At 36.4% G+C, this 22,855-nt stretch overlaps 1 protein-coding gene across 1 annotated transcript in view; it reads right to left on the bottom strand.

Annotated features, from left to right (window-relative positions):
• MSH3 (mutS homolog 3) overlaps positions 1 to 22,855 on the bottom strand; it is a 170,856-nt gene that overhangs the window by 46,290 nt on the left and 101,711 nt on the right. Inside the window, exons 14-17 of the mRNA XM_059416382.1 lie at positions 20,445 to 20,509; positions 17,944 to 18,060; positions 14,002 to 14,109; positions 6,992 to 7,103 (exon numbers count right to left, since the gene is read on the bottom strand). Of these exons, the coding sequence (XP_059272365.1) occupies positions 6,992 to 7,103; positions 14,002 to 14,109; positions 17,944 to 18,060; positions 20,445 to 20,509 (402 nt within the window). The remainder of the gene's footprint in view (positions 1 to 6,991; positions 7,104 to 14,001; positions 14,110 to 17,943; positions 18,061 to 20,444; positions 20,510 to 22,855) is intronic.

The raw sequence follows: 22,855 nt of genomic DNA, 5'->3' as shown, positions 1-22,855 counted from the left end.
GGGTGGCTCAGTATGTTAAGCCTCTGCCTTTAGCTCAGGTCATGATCTCAGGGTCCTGGGATCAAGCCCTGCATCGTGCTCTCTGCTCAGCAGGGAGCCTGCTTCCTCCTCTCTCTCTGCCTGTCTCTCTGCCTACTTGTGATCTGTCAAATAAATAAATAAAATCTTTAAAAAAAAATGCCACTGGTGTTTCCTCAGTTTTTTAACAATGTGATCCCATGATCATCCTATGTGAAAAATACATTTATAGCAAAATCTATGCAAATAATCCAGGCATAGAATTAAATTAAACCTAATACTCAGACATATTTTTATGGGATGCATTATTGTTAGTCTATTTGGTAATTAAGTACAAAGAGTCAACAGCTTATGAATACAAATACAAGGAGTCTTACTTTTATATAGCCAAACCAAGCATTTCTGGGGTAGCTAGAAGACTCTGTCAGGGAGAAGGGAGGAAATGGGAAGCTGGTGATCCTTGGTCCCCTCTTGTACTCCTTCATCTTTACCAGTTTCAAGCATCATTCATATAACAAATGTGTGAGCACCTACTATGTGCCACACATGGCCAGGCACTGAGGTGCTTAAAGCCCCTTCTTGATCTCAGGAGAAGGAACTGTGACCAGGGTTCCAGTGTCCACCCAGTCCCACTCCACAAGAGCTGGGCTATGGACTTCCCTTGGGCCACAAAAATCTACCAGGTTCAAGTACTTCCTGGGAAACTTCTTGCTTTGCACATTCAACTCATTTTCTTCCCTTTCACAAATTGAGAAGCTACCAACCACAATTTTCCCACTCTCTCTTCCAATAAGGGGAATTTATATTATTTACATTAAAAACAAAAAACAGGGGTGACTAGATGGCTTAGTCAGTTAAGCGTCTGGCCTTCAGCTCAGGTCATGATCCCAAGCTCTTGGGATTGAGCCCCATATAAATAAATAAATAACATGTACTTATAGATAAATAAATAAATGATAGACAGATAAATAAATAAATAAATAAATCTTTACCGACAGAAAACACAAAGTCAAACTCTAACTTTAGTCACTATCAAAAATCCATCCATTAGAAAGGCATTTGGTTTAATAAATAGAGTCCTGAGATGGTAGCAGATTGCAGTGGTGTTTCCCAAGCAGGATGTCTTGGCACATTATGCCCTGGTCTGCCTCACGGGGTACAGGGATGCTAAGAAGCTGACGTCCTAATCTGTCCTAATCCTCAAGGTGGCAGGTGGGGCTGAGGCAGCCAGAGCCCTAGGCCAACCTCTTTGGCTCCAAGCAACCTTCTCCTTTTTCTTTCATTCCAGTGTATCATCAAACTCCTCCTATCATTTTCTTTTCTTTCTTTCTCTCTCTCTCTTTTTTACAGATTTTATTTATTTGGCAGAAAGAGAGCAAGTGAGCACAAGCAGGGGGAGCAGCAGAAGTGGGGGGAGAAGAGGTTCCCTGGCAGGGAGCCTGACGCAGGACTCAATCTCAGGACCCTGAGACCATGACCCGAGCAGATGCTTACCGACTGAGCTAGCCAGGTGCCCCAAATTCTCATCATTTTGAAGGTGTGCTACAAAGTGAAAACAACTGAAAAGCACTGGCTTGCCCTAGAATACTGTTTTGGGAGAGCGCTCAAGATCACTCAACTTGGGTAACCTCTGGCATGTCAATTCTCTCTTTCTGAGCCTTGTTTCTTCATAAGTAAGAAGATATGGTTACACTAAATGACTCCTATTTTCCCTTCTAGTTCTACAATATAATTAGTCAGTAACCTGTGATATTCCCCATATAACATTCTGGAACATAATATCTTGGTGGGAGGCAAAAGTTTAAAGTGAGATTTGAAGACTGTCCAAGGCTTGTGGCTATTTCTTGTTTATTTACCATATATGATCAGGTGCCTTCCAAGTATGAGAGAACTGTGACTGACAGTGGGATCACAACTAACCCAGAGAAAGCCCATTCTGTTACTGTGAAGCTCACAGTGCACTGGGAACCACGAACAAAGGCAGTTATAATTTACTGGTTAAGTACTAAAATGGGGAGAAATATGAGTGTTATGGGTAAGCGATGGGGTACCCAAACCCAGAACTGGTTAGGAAAGGCTTGGTGCAGACAGTGACACCCAAGACAAGACTTCGAGAACAGCAGGAGCTAGAGGGTGGGGTGGGGTAGGCTGTGGGTGTGTGTGAGGCAGGAGTGGATGGTATGGAGAAAGATGACATTCTAGGCAGAGGGAATACCATCTGCCAAGTCCCAGAAGCACAGTAACTTGGGAACTATATGGCTGGAATTTTAAGCATGCTTTTAAATGGGAGAGTGTTAGGACAGGTTAGGAAAAGCCCTGTGGCTGCAGAATGCAGAAATGTGCTGGAGAGGGGCAAGATGGAGGTGGGAGATCCCACGCTGCTGAGTCTACAAACACTCAGATTATATAGTGAATCAGGGTAGGAAACAAAGAGAGGATTTAAAAGAGTATTGCTTTCAATTCTGCTTGGGGAAGTCAAACTGAGGTTTCCTAGAAGATGTTAAAGAGCCAGGTCCCACAGGATAGAAAGGAATATACAGTAACATCTGGTTACCAGTATCACAAGTGTGATCTTCAGATTAAACTATATCTCTAAATTCTGAAAATGAGGTAGGGTAAATATGTTTAAAAGTTTCTTAAAAAGTTCAGGGTACCTGGGTGGCTCAGTTGGTAAAGCATCTGCCTTCAGTTCCAGTCACGATCTCAAGGTCCTGGGATTGTGGCCCCTTGTCAGGCTCCCTGCTCAGTGAGGAGCCTGCTTCTCCCTCTCCCTCTGCTGCAACCCCTGCTTGTGCTCTCTCTCACTCTTACTCTCTAATAAATATATAGCCTTAAAATTTTAAAAAAGTTTTCGTTTAAACCTACTTTCAGTGAAACTGAAATCAACCTTCAGTGTTAGTGCCTGAGAGGGCCTTTTTATCAGTCTTCTTTACATGTTCATGTAATTTCCCTGACAGATTCAGAATCAAAACTGCAGTACATACATCATGATCATTCTAAAATCTGTTAACTCCAGCTCAGACCCCTCACCTGGTCTTTTCATATCCATCAATCCATGTTCCCATTAGGTTCACTACCCAGTGTCCCCCAAACACCTCAAAGTTCATAGTTCCTCTCTATTTAATCCTTTGCCATATTCTTGCATTCTAGAAAAGCTAATATATAGCAGGTCAAGAAAATGTTAGTCTCTTAGGGACCATTTGGATATCCCTCTACTTTGAAATTCCTGCTCATTTAAAGCCAATTTTTCTACCATGTAATCTGTTAGCTCCTTCAGGGCCTTTTTAAGTATTCTATTACTATTAATTTAATTGGGTATGTCTCCCCCCAGATTAGGAAGGTATTCTATCTCTTTCTTCTGTATAATTTGATCTCAAGCACAATACTGACAAAGTGTGTCAAAATCTCAAAGAACAAAATATTCATAAAATAATGCTAATAAAAATACAAAGTAAATGCCAGATTACGAAATGTGAGAAGAAGAGTATTCTTAAAACTGGGAGCAGAAAAGTAGGCAGAAAGTTGGCTTGTTCAGAAGGACTATAATAAGTTCACTTAACACAGAATCCAGAAAAGTACACTTATAATCACATGTACAAAAGACCATTTCTTAAAATTACATGATTATCAAAAGCAACAATGTCATTTGACTTTTAGGAAATTATTTTCAGGCTATATTTTATAATTAACACCTATAAAATATTTTAAATTGAGTTTTACATAGTAAGTTCTTTTTCAACACTATCCCTATATATAAATTTATACCCTGTAAAATAGAATGCACTTCACCATAGCAACAGTTCTATATCAACTCCTACTCAAGTTAGAAAAAGCATATGTAAAAGAAATGAATATTCTGGAATATTCTGAAGTGCCTACTGGGAAAAAAATCACTCCATTTATTTTTTAAAAATTTAAATATAAAAGTTTAATGTTTCCTTAAAACATTCTTATAATTAGGCAAAAGGCTAGTTTAGTTTCTCAAATCTTGCTTTATTAAATAGTGTAATACATTTTTAAAAGAAAGCAAAAGAGGGGAAAAATAATGAAAAAGCAAAGAAAAAAAAAACCCAATGTCAAGAATAACATACTTGGGATTGAGCTGGTGGGCATGCTAGGGGATGGGCACAGTAACAGGAAATAACGTTCAAGTGATTTATAAGTAAAATATAAACCAAGGTATTAAATGTTGCAACTATATTACTTTCTCAAGAAAAGCTATACCCCACTGGCATTGTGAGAACTGAAAAAGAAATTCTTATGTTCACATAGCCTTCCTTTAAAAGTCAATAAAGCATCAAGAAGTGTTAACTTGGCTTGATAAATTAAGTCAATTACAAATTCCCTAATGAGAATGAACAACTTTATAGACTTTGGGGATCAGGTTATATACTACCAACAAATCTATGTGCTGCATCCAAATGTAATATTAAACTAAACGTAACTGAAAGCATTTCCTTTCACTCACCACAGCTGTAGCCAAATTCATCACATGCACACCTTTGTCGCCCTTGCTCACAGCCCAAGAGGGAGTACCCTGTCATGTTCTCAACTCCCTTGCTGTTTGTTCTGGGCTTCCTTTCTCTGACCTAATTTCTAGCTGCTGCACTACATCCCAATTCTCCCACTGACCCAAAGTCCCAACTCCTTCTATGTTTCTAACATCCTTCCTTACCATTTCTTTTAAACAGGCTTAAACAGAAACCTGGCTATTGTTCATTTGGAGGCTGAGCTTTCTGCCACTTCCTACCACACATATCCCATAGTTCAGAGGTTCCTTCTTACATGTTCTTATGTGTTTCTTTAGAACCTGACCACCCTCTCTGCTTGTCTTCAGTTCAGGTATTGACAAACTTCCAGGTCACCAGTCTCCATCCCTGACACCTAGAACACCGTCAGCTTCCCCTCCAAATGCTGATGTTCTCTTAAATGATTTCAACATTTACGTGGGTGACTTTTTCCCAGACTCTGTTCCTTGATTTCTTCTCCAGTTCTGCTACTCATCTTCCATGGTCATACCTAGGACTTGCCGCCTCCAGAAGAGCACTACCTCCGAAATTCTAAAGTTGGACATTCATTCTCTGATACAACGACCTCTCCCCCTTAGCTCCTCCCTACATACTAATTCTCCGATCTCACCACCAGATTATTTCACTTGATGTTGACAAAGATGCTCTTACCTTAACCAAACTCTAGTCCTGAGCCCTCTTCTCCACTAGGCTTCAGTCTCGTCCTATAAAAACTCACACTTTCAACATAAATGATTTTGTTTACTCCTCCCACTAAGAATCCAGTCAACTAGCATCGTTCCTAATAGTTCGTGGCCATGTTCTTAGGATAATCCCAAACTCATTTTAAGTTCCTACCTAAAAAAGTACAAGACTGGCAGGAAAATTTACAACTTGTTCCAGCCAAAACCTGACAAAAGGCACAAAGGCCCTTGAACTTCCTCTTAAAGCAATGACTTCAGAAAGCTTACAGTTATAAATCCTTTCTCTGCCCTGTTGAGGTGTAACTCTTCTGCAACCTAGAAGAGGTGAGCCATCTCTGAAATACAAACATTCTAGAAGATAACTCTCCCTTTCCTTTTACTCCCTGTGTGAGGGCATACGCTCCAGATGCCAGTCAGTAAACCCAGAGGGGTTTCACATTAACCAATACCCTTTCCTGCTTTTTATAATTTCGACTCCCTTGAATCTGCAAGATAACCCTCCACTCCCATCCATTCCTGCCCCCTAGTTCCCCATTCTCCCTTCAAAACACCCAGTCACCTCTGCACAAATTGAAGTTGAGTTCAGTTCACACTGGACTCTTTTCTCTACTGCAATTACATTATTGAATAAAATCTATGATTACACCACTTCAATTAGCGTATGACTCTATCTTTGACAATGTAACTCTATGTAACACACACACACACACACACACACAGACGCACAGGCAGGCGCACATATACACACACACACTCCATCCCACAAGTTTGCTATTTTTCAGAGCTTCAAACATTCTGTTGCTGGTATTCTCATTCCCTTAGGGGAAAAAAAAAATCAAAATTCCTTAATATGGCGATGAGCAAATTGGCCTCTTCCTTATATCTGAACCCTTCTTTAACACTCTGTGCTCCACATCACTCACCATCTTTTACTTCCCTGAATTCACCCTGCTCTGACTCACTCGCAGCCTCCGCCATACTGGTTCCTGGACTTGGTATACTGCTCTCCACTTCCCTGGCCTACACTGACTCCGTCTTCAATTAGTATTTTATCCCCAAGAAATCCTCTTTGATTCTCTCTCTACACTAAGTTAGGCTGACCTTGCTACATGCTCCCAGGACAACATGGTTTCCTATATCGTGTATTATAATAGCCTGGCTACCCTCTTGCTTGATCACAGCACCTTAAGGCAGGGAATAGTTCTGTCTTGCTTACCACTCCCTGTCCTAATACTTGTTTCACTACCTGAAACTAAATAGGAATACAGTAAGTATATGTTAAATGAATAAATCTTTAGGATCATTAATGTTCTGTGGGAGAGAGAACATTAGCCTGTGTGACAAAGTTCTCATCAACAAAATCAGCTGAGGCATCTCCAATTCTTTTGCATAACATTTTAAAATACTGAAAGACAGGACAGACATATAGCATTAAACACTACTAGAAATTTGCAAAAACTCCAGTATGATTCCACCCTATTAGCATATTTGGACATTTATAAATGAAAACTATGTATAGGGGTTACCTAGGATAACTAATTAAGAATAACCCTTTAGTTAATAAATCTTTTCATTTAATCTCTCATTGGAAATGACACCAACTCCATACTTGCTGCTGAATATAAAACTACAGCTCAAGATTACTATATTTAACGCCAAAGTTAAATCCTGAGTAAATTACAAAAATACTTATTTTGTATTTGAAAATTTGGATCACTGTTATCACCTTTGACTTGTTTACTGGCATCATGTGGTACTTACTGATAAATTCGTACTGTTGGGAACATACTGATCCTGTTCTCCCAGCAACATGTCAATCACAGGGTGCCGACCATTTTTAATCACGATTTTCCTCCCCTCCTGCAGAGTTGGTCTGCCAAAAGAAGCATGTTTCAATTTACTAGGCATGAAAACTGCCTTTTAAAAAAATCTCTAAGTTCTAGCATAAGAAATAATGTTAGACTTTAAGTAAACACACACCCAAAATAAGGCTTTGAGTATAAAAGCTAAATTTTAACTATAAAATAAGAATTGGGAGGACAGTTATTAAAATAATAGTGCTCAAAGCACAAACTTTAACAGTCTTACAATAGCTCCACTGCTGAAGTCTACTTTACAAGATCTTGTTTTCTCTACTATTCTCTAAGATCAACATTTTCATTACTAGAAGTTACAGTTCAGATTATTGCCATTTAAATCATTTTTAGTAATAAGTATAATAAAGGAAGTCACTGAAAATTATTTCCAGATTTAATTATTACATTAGTAGAAATTATGTTATGTGTTAGACTTGGAGACCTTAAATTTTCATATCCTGTTTAAGTGAAACAACTTTCTACAGTCTTTGGTATCTTTTGCCTTTTTTGATACAAAAAAAAATTTTTTTTTTTACCTTGCTGGTCTTCCTTTCTAAGCTGTTATATTTTTCTGTTTTTATCTATAGCTTTATTTATTTTTCAAAGCCCCTGTGAGCACTGCCCTCCTTTCATTCTCCTCCCTGGAAATCAGTGTGGTGTCTACCCTTCCCAACTTTCTGCTCTGCATTTAGGTTTTTACACACTCATTGCACTGATTTATGATTCTTAAAAACAAAAACAAAAACAAAAAATACCCCAGCAAAACAGGGTGCCTGGGTGGCTTAGTGGGTTAAGCCTCTGCCTTCAGCTCAGGTCATGATCTCAGGGTCCTGGAATTGAGGCCAGGGTGGGCTCTCCCTCAGCGGGGAGCCTGATTCCCCCCCTCTCTCTCTGCCTGTCTCTATGCCTACTTGGGATCTCTCTCTGTCAAAAAATAAATAAAATCTTTAAAAAAACAGAAACAGCAAAACAAATCAGGATCACACTGTAATATATTATTCTATAACTACATTTTTTCCCCTTCACATTCAATACATATTTTTAAAAAATACGTTTCACCATTTACCAATGGACTCTTATTTTTTTTAATACTTTCAAGTCATTTTACAAATAATTTGCAGAAGTGGCAACAAAGAGGTAGTAAAAATAAAACAAAACAAAAAAAAAACCCCAAAAATTTTAGTGAGAACTTAAACAGAGCAAATCTCAAATTTTTATTCCACTTTTTCCTGGACTTAAAGGCAATATACTTGGAATGGGCAACATACTCTCCAAGTAATTAACTCAGCTGTTGTGCATGCACCTAGACCACAGTCATTCATAGATACTGATTCTAGATTTCCATACATTCCTAAAATGTTCTAGCTTATCATAACTTTCGGTTCTTCTCCTACTTGCATGGACAAAAATGCAATACTTAGATTTTTAAAAATATTTAAAGCTTATCGTTTTGTTGAGGAGGGGACAGCCATCTTTTTTGCTCCACAAATGCAAAACATTTTCAGTTTTATATTTATAAATACCAAATCAGAGTAACCGATCTAATCAATACTTTTATTTTACAACATCTATCTTCTTTCAGGTGTACAGGCACACCTGTACACCTACAAACAGTATCAGGTAAACCTTAGGGCACAGACATCACAAAAGACAAAGGAACCACTACATGTCAGGATTGTTCAGGTTTTCGTCAGCAAATGTTGTATGATGTGTGATGCCTGTGGAGTAACTAACTGGAGAACACATTCCATTTTGTCCTTAGAAATACATTATTCACACACTGACTCTTAAGCTTGGGAAAATTCACCTAGGCCACTGTCACCTGAACACTTACGATCTGAGATTTTGTTTATATAAGAAATTTCATCATCATCGGTAGTATCTAGAGCACTGCTATCTTTCTCTTTCGCATTCATCTTTTGATTAATCTAATAATTGTGAAATGTCTTCTTACTTTTTTCGTCTTTTCTATTATGGGTGAAAAACTTAATTTGGAATTCTCAACTCTGTGCTATGAAAGTTAGAAGCAGCAGTTATAATATGTGAAAGTTAATTATTACATCAATAGAAATTAATTAATTATAACTGTAACAGTTATTATAACAGTTGTAGTTAGATTACAACAGTGCTATTTCTAGTCTTTTACAACTTCCTGAAGAACGATGCAGCACTTTGGGCAATACAATTAGAACAAGGAAGGATGGTGTGGTAGTGATTATTATCTTACCTTTGTATTGTCATTCTCTAGTTTTCTTACATTTAGACTTTTTAGTAGAACTAATTGATAAGGGACGCCTGGGTGGCTCAGTTGGTTAAGCAGCTGCCTTCGGCTCAGGTCATGATCCCAGAGTCCTGGGATTGAGTCCCACATCAGGCTCCTTGCTCGGAGGGGAGCCTGCTTCTCCCTCTGCCTCTGCCTGCCACTCTGTCTGCCTGTGCTCGCTCTCTCTCCCTCTCTCTCTCTGACAAATAAATAAAATCTTTAAAAAAAAAAAAAAAAGAACTAATTGATAAATAATACAAAGTAATTCTTAAATGATGAAAGAGCAAGATGCTCCTGATACAGAAAAGATAAAAATCATTAAAGATCCCAAAGTACATGTCAGATTTATAAAAGGGTCCAATGGACCCATACGGTAAATGCAAAACAGGATTTTATTCTCCTTTAAAGAAAAATGTGAATTTTCTCTTTGTTCTTTAAAAGACCGTTAAGAAATTTAAAAAGTGAAATTAGGTCCAGTGGAACCTGATGGGATGCTATACTTAAGATTCAGGATCATTTCTTGTCAGATCTTCAGTGTTCTTTTGAAGCTGCTGCATAGATAATTCAGTTGTTCTCCACTGTCGAACACTGACACTGTGTCTAGATTTCCACTGTTATAAACAATACTGCAATCAATCTTACATTTATGTCCATTGGCACATGGACAAATGCTTCTCTAAGCCAGAGTAAATTCCTGAAGTGTACCTTCTAAGTCATAGGGTATGCATATTTTTTATTTTAACATACAGAAATACTGTATCAATTTAACTTCCCACCAGTAGGATATGAAACTTGACTTGTTTTTTCATAACTTCACCTAAAGTAGTTGTTATCAAATTTTCTAATTTCCAACAATGTGTTGGGTGAACAGTGTTCTTGAACTTTGTTAACTAGCACTCATCGATTACTAAGTGCTTTGACTCAGAACTTTCACGTATAAGCACATTTCTGACCTTACTCATAACACTTATAAATATTATTTCCCTAAATACTTAAATGCTTTTCCTTAAATATATCTGGCTAACAAAACCCCAAGTATGTACACTCACATTTCTCAAAGAAAACAACTAAAGTACCTTCTGAGTAAATAATTTTAAATTATCCATTGGAAAGAGACTTTTAAAATGAAGGGAAAAGGGGTGTCTGGGTGGCTCAATGGGTTAAGCTTCTGCCTTCAGCTTGGGTCATGGTCTCAGGGTCCTGGGATCAAGCCCGGCATCGGGCTCTCTGTTGGGTCAGGAGCCTGCTTCCCCCCCTCCTCTCTGCCTACTTGTGATCTCTCTCTGTGTCAAATAAATAAATAAATAAAATCTTTAAAAAATAAAATGATGGGAAAAGAACATTTTTTGGATTTCAAAAAGTTTAATTCTAAAGATAAAATTTTTTATTTAGGTGCATTATAAATTTACTATAAAAAATGAAAGCATCTGCAAGTAATATCAGTTTTAAAATAAAATCTCAGGTATTCTGCCAAGTGAAATCGATAGATCATTATTCATGACACTGATATGATTTCCCAGGAAGGTTTTCACTTTAGAATAAAATTTTGAGTGATTTGTTCTGCTTTAAAAATCTACACTGACTTACTCTGTTGCTATCAAAATTATATAATGACAAAACACTTCCTGGTGGGATAAGAAGCAAATCATAATCTGGGGAGATGAGATGATGCACGAGAATCAGATAGTTACAGCAAGAAGGATACGAAAATCATATTGATGATATGGCATTTAAGAAGAGCTGAGGAAATTTGGATGCTGCCTGGAAAGATTTGAAACCTTAAAGTTGAACAAATTTATTTTGTATTTTTTAAATTGCATCTTTCCCCTTTAAATGCTTCAAGGAAATAGAACATAATTAGTAAAACAATATAACATCCAGAATAAAAAACGGATAGAAAGACTTAGAATAAGAACTTTTTTTAAAAGATTTTTTAATTTATTTATTTGACAGACAGAGATCACAAGTAGGCAGAGAGGCAGACAGAGAGAAGAGGAAGCAAGCTCCCCACTGAGCAGAGAGCCTGATGTGGGGCTCAATCCCAGAACCTTGGGATCATGACCAGAGCTGAAGGCAGAGGCTTTAACCCACTGAGCCACCCAGGCACCCGTAGAATAAGATCTTCTGCTTCAAAGTTAGGCTATAGTGAATAAAAGGTCTGAAGAGCATTTAGGAAGAAAAGATTGCAATTACGAAGCCAAAGTATCAATTTGAACTAAGTGCAATAGCTCAAATGCACTAAAATCTTTAAACGAGCTGGAAATCTAAGGGGGGTTAAAAGATACAAATTTCAGATACTTATTCACTAGCTTAAAATGAATTTTAGTGAAAAGTTTCCTATTTTATGGCTATTTACACTCAATTTTATTTCTGCTGGAAAAAAAAAAAGAAGTTGATTATATTCCTTGAACTTTATAGAATGATTTTTTTCATTTAAAAATATTCAGGTGGATTTTTCTTAATATATAGTACTCAAGTTGAAAAGTATTTTAGCATGTGAAATATTTCCTGAAATTGTCTTCCTAAGAGAATACGTCATTTGAAAGGAAAATATGTCCTCCTGAAGACAAATGGGAAAATTAGATAAAGTATAGAAAATAGCAACTCTGCAAATACAATGCTCATAATATAATCAAAACGACGAGGAATTCAAAAACATCTAAAAATCGAAGAGGAAGCCCCGAAATGAAAAATCTAGGACCAAACTTGTATTGTAGATACCCAAAATGTTTGTTAAATCTCTGATGAGTCTACAAATTAATCATAGTTTTATAGTATTTTCGCTCCTCAAAGATTTTGCCAAAACTACATCTCAATAAAGAATACCTACAACTGTAAGATTTATGCTGCTTACTAATTCATAACTTTAATTCTTACAAATTTTATATATGAATACTTGAGATTTAAACAAGACTACATGGCTAATTAGTGACAGAGGATGGGCTAGAACCAAACCTTCTGATATCAAAGCTAGATTCTGGTTATTATAATGCACTGCAAATTATGTATTACTTTAAATTACATATTATGTGTAATACATATATATGTTTAGGCTTACAAACAGATATATCCACACATACAGATATGGAAACTTGAATCTACTGTAATATAAACCACATACCCATAGAAATGTTTCTTCTGTTCTCACTAGCTACTCTAGCAGCAGCAGATGGCAAAAGGCCACTTGAAAGAGTTTAAGAAGAGATAAACCAAGCATAAGTATTTTTTAGTAGAAAGAGCTTTGCATGAAAACATACACCAAGCGTACAGATTGTAGCTGATCCTTTGCTTAATTCACAAACAGAATCCGTTAGGAAATGTTAGCTTCACGAACCTTGTGCACCAAGTAAGAAGTCCTACAAAGACCACAGTGCGTAAGGAAGAAATCAAGTCAGAGGAAGTACATTTTTGTCTAAAACTGGAGTAGCCAATTCCTGCAACCCTTCTCCCATAAATAAATAAATGCTTTACAATAAACAAACTATCTTTTAACATCCACTCTGGGTATTATGCTAGGTATAAAGAACATTTAAATGTTAAGAAAAAACAAAACTGTATTTGGCACAAACTAGAGAGAACATGAAAGAAGTATGAACAGTAGAACATATCCTCTCAAACATAATGAACTCTGTATGCTAAAGTACTGCTAAGCAGAATCACTTCTATATTTTTTTAGAAAGCCAGTGAGTTAAATATTCCCATAAATTTCCTTAAGTATATGAAAAAATAGACCCCATGTTTCAGAGTGAATGTCTGTGTCCTCCCCCAAATTCATATGAACCTAATGTGATGGGATTGTGGGTCAGGACTTTATAAGGTGATTAGTTCATAAGGGCAGAGCCCTTGTGAATGGGCTAGTGGTTTTATAAAAGAGCCCATAGAGAGCCAGACCCCAATAGCCAATGCTCTCCAGAACCACAGAGCCACCAGCACAAAATTCCAGGCTGGGAGAGCCGCAGGAGGGAGCCCAGGCACAGAGCATAAGCAGCCATGGGACTACCACAAAGAACCACCTCATCAGCAGCAGGGTCAGGCACAGGACCACCAAAGGGGCAAAATGGCCTAGAGCTCTGGAGGCCCAACATTTGACCTGCAAAACTAAGGTAACAAGACTGTTGCCCCAATGGCTCTGAAAGGTGGGAATCCCTAACCCAGTGGTCCTGGAAAGCAGAGCAATGAGCCAAAGATGTGGCTCAAGCTTAAGGTTTTAAACTTAAGAGCAATTTAATAGCAACAGAGACACTGTCTTGAAATGGATCACACACTGAGTCTCATCCATCTGATTTAGTTGGCATTTAAAGGAGACTTATAATTATAAAGTGAATCATACTACAAAGTGTTCAAGTCAAAGCTAACAAATGAAAGGATTACACCTTTAAAAAAATGTCACCCAGATAAGCTTAAACTTGAAATACATAACATTCACCTCTAGATTACTGTGAAGATCTGCTTTCATTGTGCTAAATGATAGAGCAAGCAAGAAAGGGATTTGTTAATTTTAAATCAAGCTATATGTGTATGACATCAGCTTTACCAAAGATCCAACATATTTGCATATATTAATATTTAATAATAAAAATACTAAAATTAACGGAATGATGCCATCTGATCTAAAGCACCGAAGAAGAGGGAGGAGTTAAAAAATACATTACCTGCAGTAATCTCCTTGCTTAGCGACCTTGGCCAGGGAGAAAATGCAGTCAACAGTTGCTAAGTGATGTACTGCTTTACACAAGGAGTGATAATGTTCGCTGAAATTCCTACAAAAGCGACAACAAGGAGGTGAACACACCAATTTCTTGGACCTGTATAAGCTGCTCAATATAGGATCACTTTATTAGCTAAGATGAGCATCAACAAAATAACCAAGGATGGTACCTTGGAAATTACTCTGGACGACTTCTGAGGCTTCTTTTGTTTCATTTGGATGGAAGTACATACCTTTACAACAGCTTCTATATAAAGATGTCTGTTTCTAATATGGTACTGCACATTTCATTTGACCATGGCATATCAACTAGATTCAATGAACACAAATGTCGTGGTCATTTTCACTCAGCTTAAATAACATGAACTACCCAGATGGGTCAGCTTGCCTTTGTGCTTCTCCTTCATAGCATCATCCAAACTAGGATTAACAGTTTCAGTATCTTTCTCACACCGAATGGGAAGGTTCTCGATGTTGGGGTCCACCTTTGTCTGATTTTCCTATCATTTAACTTTGGTATGCAGGAGACGCTGCAATAAATTTCGTTAAAAGCAAGCAAATAAAGTACTTTTTTTCAGTGATCTTCAGTTATCCTATTAATAATGCATACAAAAATTAAATTTTAGTTTTGAAAAAATAATGATTAGTGCCTCAAATCTTTGGCTAATTAAATAGGTTGTGATCTAAAGGCTTAAAAACTTTTATTGAAAGACTTATTTAGAAAAAATACAGGAATGTAGGCAAGTGCTTTCCCTTTTATTTTTTTTACTTAAAATTATTCCATTCTTTTTTCTATATTTTTTTAAAGATTTATTTACTCTGGAGAGCATGACAGCACAAGCAGGAGGGGCAGGTAGAGAGAGAAAGACTCTCAAGCATACTCTCCATTGAGCACGGAGCTGATGCAGGGCTTAAGCTCAAGACCCTGAGATCATGACCCGAGCTGAAACCAAGAGTCAGACGTCCAACCAACTGTGCCACCCAGACACCCCAAATTATCCATTATTTCATACCACAGGTATCCCTTTCAAAGAAGATTCCCCCCAAAATAGATTATTAGGTTGAATTCTTCTGTTAAAAATGATTTCTCTGTTGTACTATGGGTTTCAGAAACTTTGAGATTTAATCTGCTTCTTAAATCCAGAAGTTTTAGAATGCTTCCTACCTTGAAGAGGATAACCAGGTTAATTTACTATGTGATCAGTTATTCCTATATTATCATTATATTGATTTTTTAGAATCTGTAATGTGATTTTTCTAGTAATACTATAATGTAAATGTCTATGTAAATGACTTTTCCAGATAACAGAAACAACATTTTAAGTACCCAGTCATATTTTTGTGTTAACTTTATGAATTGAGAAATATATTTATAACATATTTTACATTTTTAAATCTGAATAGTTAGAACATAATAAATATAATTTACCTATTTCTCACTGAATTAAGGTTCATTTAAACAAGCAAGAATCCCACGAACAGTGTTAAGAGTCTGTGGAAAATCCCGAACACGAAGAAGACTCGCCCCGGCATCAAACAAGCAATGCTTAATTGCCACCTTAAAAATGAAGACGCCACATTTTGAAGACACCACATGCTACACGAACCTTACTTATACTTCTGAGTGACTGCCCAGTGATCATGCCTTGTCATTCCTGGGCTGACTTCAATTTTAGATCTGACCACTGGTTTATGTATTGGACTGTGTTGTCTTCTGCCCCTGTTCTAGCCCTTCCTATCCTGGCACTCTGTTTTGCCAGAGAGCAGCCATATTTGATGTCTCTGCTCTTGCCTCTCTGGAATATGAGTATCAAAGGGTCTTTGGCACTAAATACCTGTCATTTTTTCCTTCACTATCACGCACTGCTTCTCAGCTCTTATCTGGGCCACCAAGACCCTAATTAATTTCCTATTATCTAGGAGACTTAGGTTGAGGGTTACTGTCTTTCATGATATTCTAGTGTCCGAGACTGAGATGAATAACATAGCTCTCAGTGGGTTTCCATTTCAGTTAAAAAAAAACTGGGTGGCTCAGTGGGTTAAGCCGCTGCCTTCGGCTCAGGTCATGATCTCAGGGTTCTGGGATCGAGTCCCGCATCGGGCTCTCTGCTCAGCAGGGAGCCTGTTTCCTTCTCTCTCTCTCTGCCTGCCTCTCAGTGTACTTGTGATTTCTCTCTGTCAAATAAATAAATAAAATCTTTAAAAAAAATAATGAAAAATAAGGCAGGAAGAGAAGGTAATTATTTTGATATAGACAATAATGTTCTTTCTCATGTCAATTATATAAATAAGACATGTGAATAAAATGAAACACTATCATAAACCTTTAACATCATTATCATAACCTAGAAAGTCTTGATTGACTTCTTGATCTTTGTCCATTTGCTACACTTTGCCAAACTTCAAAAAGATTACCTAGAAAGATAATGACTACCAAAGAGATTTCTGTTTAGAGTGATGCCTAAAGGTTCACCAAAGGCAAGCTCTACAGCCTGAATGGTAAAGGGCACAAGCTACCACCAGACACCCTGCATTGAATCTTGGCTCCAACCCAATGTAGGCAACTTACTTCTTTATTCATTTGTTAATTGGGGGTGATCTTGGGAGGAATAAGGGCCTAATATACCTGAAGTGTTTAGATGAGTGGCTCATAGCTAAGGACTCATGAAAGGCAACTGTACACCTCTCTTCCCAACTTCAGTCCAGCAGCAGCTTGAAATCAACCACAGTAGGAGTATTTATACTACAGAAGCCAGCAAACACCACAAATACTAATACTCTTCAAAAGAACTGGCTGTTAACCTTTTCTTTACCAGTACAACATTGACTTAAACCTGTCAATTTGAACACATAACTATTAATAAGTCCAAATATGAAACATTCCTGGAAGCAATGGCAAAGACACTTTAAAAAAAAAATCTCATAAAAAAAACAAAAAAGGTGGAGCTCTTGGGTGGCTCCGTTAGTTAAATGTCTGCGTTTGGCTCAATTCATGATCTGAAAGTCCTGGGATCGAGCCCCCCGTCAGGCTCCTGCTCAGTGTGAAGTCTGCTTCTCCCTCTGGCCTTCCCTCCAGCTCATGCTCTAATAAATAAATAAAATCTTAAAAAAAAAAAAGAAAAGAAAAAGGTGGGAGACTATTCTAGATTCAATCATTCAACCACAAAAGAAACCTAATAACAAAATGTAACATGTGAAAGTTGAATAGAGCTTTCATTTAAAAATGGGGGGGCTAGAATTAAGTCAATATTCCTTAAATTACTAATTTTTCTTAGATGTGATAATAGTTTTAAGATTATATAGTAGCATGTCCTTAGTTTTAGATGTATGCTTAATTAAGTATTTAGGGGTGAAGTGTTATAATGTCTAAATTGTACTTTAAATTGGTTCAGGGAAAAAGTGTATGAGAGAGCTAAATGTGGCAAATGTTAAAACTTGATAAATCTAGGTGAAGAGTATATAGGTATTTATTTCAAATTTCCCAGATTTAAAATTCTTTAAGATAAAAAGTTACAAAGAAAACATTGAGGATGTAAAAAAATTTTAATAAAAACAGAAGAACTAAATCATTCTTTTCCAACTATGAAAATGTTAAGTCTTTTTATAAGTAAAGGAAGTCCAAGGTGGCATTTCAAAAAGGGACTCCACCAAACATCCTCAGCAGCTAAATATTAGTGCAGTAACAATAAAGTGTATTAGATCTCTCATTAAAGACAAAGATGAGCTTACATTTCAGTGGATTAAAAATAAAATCAGAGAACACATGTACTCAACTATTTTATGGCAGGTCACAAGCAGTAATCTCTACTTTTCTTTTTGATGGAAAGATTTTCCGGTCTATTTCTCATAGCAAAAAGTCAGATTATATTTTTCATTGTAAACTCACTCTAGAAAACCAAGCCATTCGGCACTGCAGTCAAGGACTAGCTGCTCCCGGAGCTGATTCAGATGTCTGTAATTTTCTACAATAAAAGGAGAGTGAAAACGGCTCACAGCTTTTGTGCTAGAAGAGGGGAAGAAACATAAATAGGAAATCAAGGTTACTAAGGAATCACTAATGCCATCACTTCAGAAAATTAAAGTAGTTATTTATTATTCTCTGATGAACCTTGAAAGTAAATAGCTGTAAACACAGAACATTCTTTAATTATGGTGCTGAACTCTATTGATTCCAAAGACCTCTGTTGTAAATAAAGTACTTGGAGTTCATAGGACTTTGTTCAGGAGCTCTGAAATGCATTTCAAATTACATCCATATGGCAAAGTCAAAGTTTAGAATTTCCATTTCATAAGCAGAAGGCTTTTTTCTTTAAATTACACTAAATGAAAATGCTTGCTTATTAAAAAAAAGATCAGAAGCAAGTAAGTCTTGACAAAGCTGGATACACAGATGAAAGTCCTACTATTCTTTATGTTTTATACTTTTCTATAGAATTAATGTATTTCAGTGAAACAGAAAAATACAAAGAATTACAAAGAATAGTGATGCATTTATTCAAGAGGCAATCAAAGAATAGGAATGTTTCATGATCTAGCTTTAGATTCACAGTGGCCCCAGAGGGAAACAAATAGGATGTGCTCCTCTCATGGGCCTGTGCATTGTCTCTGCTCCTTCATCAAGAAAGTAGAGCACAACAGGGGATGCCACCGGTTCCCAGTTAAAAATATCTGGACCAAGGCTCTAACACTTGCTACTTGTGTGACCTTAGGCAAATATAAGTGACCTTTTCTAAACATCCCTTTCCTCATCTATAAAATGGGAATAATGATAGTATCTACCTCATAGGTACTGTTGAGAGAAGAAGACAGTGCTTAGCACAGTATCTATGTCCTATGTCCTTAGTCCCCAATGTTAAGAGTTGTTCTGTGGAGGTGGTGACTGCTACTGCTGTTGATGTTACTATTTTGATTGGACTTCTGAGAATAGATCAGGGTTGAGCGATAGGCAGGTGATGAAAGAGGGTAATTACTGTTCTTTGTTTGCTCCCCAACTCCTGTCACAATTATGTTTAATTTGGCCAGTTATTGTACTAGGAATGAGACTTTCATATTCAAAATCTGACTAATATTCTAGCCTATCCTTGTCAAGTTTATGATAGTCAAATGACAAATAAAAATAATAATGAACCTCCCCCAAACCACCTTATTTATTCACTCAATTTACATCATTGAATGTTCAAAGGATGTTGATACTGATTTATCCTTTCTGTGTTGCTTCTGAAATGTCATCTAGATTTCTATGCAAACATATTCATCATAGCTTTCTCTTCTGACAAAATTCATTTAGTGAAACATTTCAGCTTCTTAGATTAATTAGATGTACAATTTTAAATAATTTCTTTTCATAACATACTTCGATTCATGAGCTGTAGGATAGGACAAAGTAAATAAAGGAAAGAAAAGAAAGTCTGTGAAGGAGAAAACAGCCTCTAAAATCAACAATATTAAAATCTCAGCTACAGCTTCCAGGAACACAGGAGAAAAAAGAAAAAAACAAAAACCAGAAAAACAATAGTAACAGAGCTAAAGAAACCCATGACTGTGCCTTTAGAATCCTTTAATAGTGGCAAATGTATACTCATTTTTCCTTTTAATTATAATCATTTACACATGTTAAAATTTTCTTCCATCCTTAATAGAGTTCTTTCATAAAAATACTAGCTACTATCTGCTTACTTGGGCAAATGTAATATTTTCATCTCAAGTTCATGCAAGCGTATAAGTAACAGTAGCAATAAATACTTCACAACGAATACTACTCACAGGAGTATATACTTTGCTAATACCACTTCTGAAATGAGTCCCCTTTGAGAGATTAATGTCTAATCAAGGAGAAAAGGAGTCTCAATGTGGTTCACTAATTCTGTTTTTGATTAAATTTGTTTTCATCAATTCATGATATAACTCACAAAAAAGAAGCCATAAAGAACTATTATAATTATGTGCCATGGAAAGCATCAAGAATAAACAAATGCAGAGCTCAGTGAGGTAGAAAATGAAATTTTAGATTCCTAAAAGAAATTTCAGGTACAGCACTCATCGGGAAGGAAATTCAAGCAATCGAATTAATCTTATAATTGAAGATTCCCCAATATTTTCTTTCATGTGTTTAAAGTGTACTCTGAGGTATAAGAATAAAATGATAATTTACAAAACAGGAAAACAAATCTATACAAACAAGATACTCTTGGGAAAAAGTATTTTTAATCCAATGATAAAAAGAATTTAAAATAATTATTTTTTTGGTGAGAAGCTCCATAAGAAAACCAAAGGGATAGAAATACTTTTTATGTCAAGGAGGTGGTTATCTTCATTCCAGTAGTGTACAGGTATACAAATGTCATTAGAATTTACATTTGTAAGAAAAAAATGTAATTTGAAACCCACCTTCCAACCTTAACCCAATCAGCTGGTATACAAGATACAGCAGAATTCTTTATTTCAATCATAAACTAAAAGAAATACAAATAAAAGTTAGATATCTAAATAATTAACCATTATTAAAGCTTTCTCAAAACTGTGCTGTAAGTTTAGTAAATACTATTCTAAACATTCAAAATAAATCCAGTATTGTTAATACAAAAGTTCATATATGTCCATACAAACAAATACCACTAATTAGGGTTGCAATACTTGGGATAAAGTACAATGTGTACTGAGCAAAAGTTTGTAATAAGCATGTAACTTGGCACTTTAACGTTTATAACATTTTATAACATTGTCATGGCTATTACCAATGGTGATTTTTCTTTTTTTAACAGCCTCTTTCATTTATTAGTACCACTTAAGAATTCTATTACTCAGTAATAAGACTCAAGTTCTACGTACATACAATTTTAAAATATCAATTATGATGTGCTATACAAGTTTCATATGTGGCCTATCCCCTATTCTGAACAAAAGAGGACTTATTGTCATAGTTTTTATCCACAGAACCCAAGGTCCCTAAGAGTATCCTCATGAAAAAGCACTGATTTCTTCAGCTATTAAGGGAAGAAGAGATTTCTTTCCATGAGAGTTTTCTTAAAGTTTTCACTTCTGTGAACCATATCTTTATAGAGCTGTGTTCTGCAAGCAAGCTTTTCTGAAATCAATCAGGAAGCAAGTGAAATCAACTCCGTCTATCATGCCTTTCCTTATGAGCATTAGTTGTATATCACCTCTTCTTCCTGCTCACTCTCCTATATCACTGTAATGAAATTCAGTGTTTTATTTAAATGAATAAAGACACACACACTTATTTTACAGAGGAGGAAACCCAGAAGCTCTGTGGCTACCACTAAATTTGAGATGGCCACAGGAACTTTTTTTTACATATACCAGTTTTCTAACATTTCTGGTTTTTATAATATAAATATATATGCATTAATATAATAATATGCATATTATTAAAATATTGGCCTATATTTGAGTTTATTTTTCTATATAGTTTTTACACTAAATGTAAAACAGAAATTACTGGTTAAATTTAAGAATTTTCATCCTTAGAAAAAATTTTGGGACTCATGATGTTTTCTTGTACAGAGAGGGATTAATACAATTTCATATATGCCCCACCCAGTTAAACAGTGAAGAGTCAAGACTTTAAAAGAGCTCCCTTTGATTACAAAAACTGAGGAAAAACCCACAAGATAAATATCATTGACAAGAAAGATAAAAGCACATTACGATCATGTTAAAAAATTCCGCTTAAACTTTATTTTTAAGTGTCCTACAACAAAGGCATATTGATCTTTTTATCAAATAATTCTGGGAAGAGCTAAGTCTGCAGCAAACAGCAAAATGCAGGGCCACAGTGGCTCATGAATACTTGGCAAGGACACATCTAGATCCACAAAAACGAACACAGAGCTCCACAGGAGTTACTATGTAGGGAAGACAGAAATTTGGAAAAGAAGCTAAAACTGCCTCAGTGGGATCACTGGGTGCCAGGTAGGCTGGCTTACTTCATCTGCCCTAACACTGCAGTACAGGGAACTGGATTAAAATCTGTGCCTGAGACACATCACAGATCGCTTCTAGTCACAGCCCTTTAGAGCAGGCTGGGGAAAGTTTGGACCATAACGGTTCAATCTGTAAGGATCAAGGGTCTACTTTAAGGACAGCAGCTCCTCAAAGAGGCCATATGCAGAACCAATACTCGATGGAAAAGAGAGTAAGAGTTGGGAAAGTCCCCCATGGATCTCCTGCTTGTTATACCCCTGGGGTTACTTCTTCAAGTTGGTGCTGGTCCTGTGTGTCCTTGTCTCAGCTGGGTTTCTCTTCAAAATTTCATCTACTACAGGTTTTTTTGTTTTTGTTTTGTTGTTGTTGTTTTTTCTCTTCTATACTGCCTAAGGAACAGGAAATTTTCTCTTTGCTTCTTTTTACAAACATTCTAGAATGAGTAGACAAGGCCTTTTAAAGCTTTTATTGCTACAGAAAAGGAAACTAAATTTGGAAATTAACCTGTATTTCAGAAATCTTAGAGAATTCTCATAGCACCCTTCCCTGCTTTATAGTTCCTGACTTTGTTTCTTAGGTGTTGATGCAAGAAGTACGCCTTGATTTGTTCTAGCAATTTCTCATTTACTGCTGGGATCCAATTCTATCCTGGTTAAAACATGTCAGGTTTGTTACTCAAACTGCAGCCTGTTGTATCACTGGGCTCGCATCATTGCTAAGTTTGCTTAATTCACTTCAGAAACTGCTCTCTGTTTTCTCCAATACACACTTACCCCATTCCTACTCTCCCTCTTTTCCTTCTTCTCTCTCAAAAATTTTCCAAATATTTTTTCTTTGGAAGTAAGATTTAATAA

Source organism: Mustela nigripes, chromosome 12 (genome assembly GCF_022355385.1).
Source record: "Mustela nigripes isolate SB6536 chromosome 12, MUSNIG.SB6536, whole genome shotgun sequence".
In the NCBI taxonomy this organism is placed as follows: domain Eukaryota; kingdom Metazoa; phylum Chordata; class Mammalia; order Carnivora; family Mustelidae; genus Mustela; species Mustela nigripes.
The sequence above is the reverse complement of the archived record's forward strand: the minus strand, read 5'-3'. Positions and strand labels throughout refer to the sequence as shown.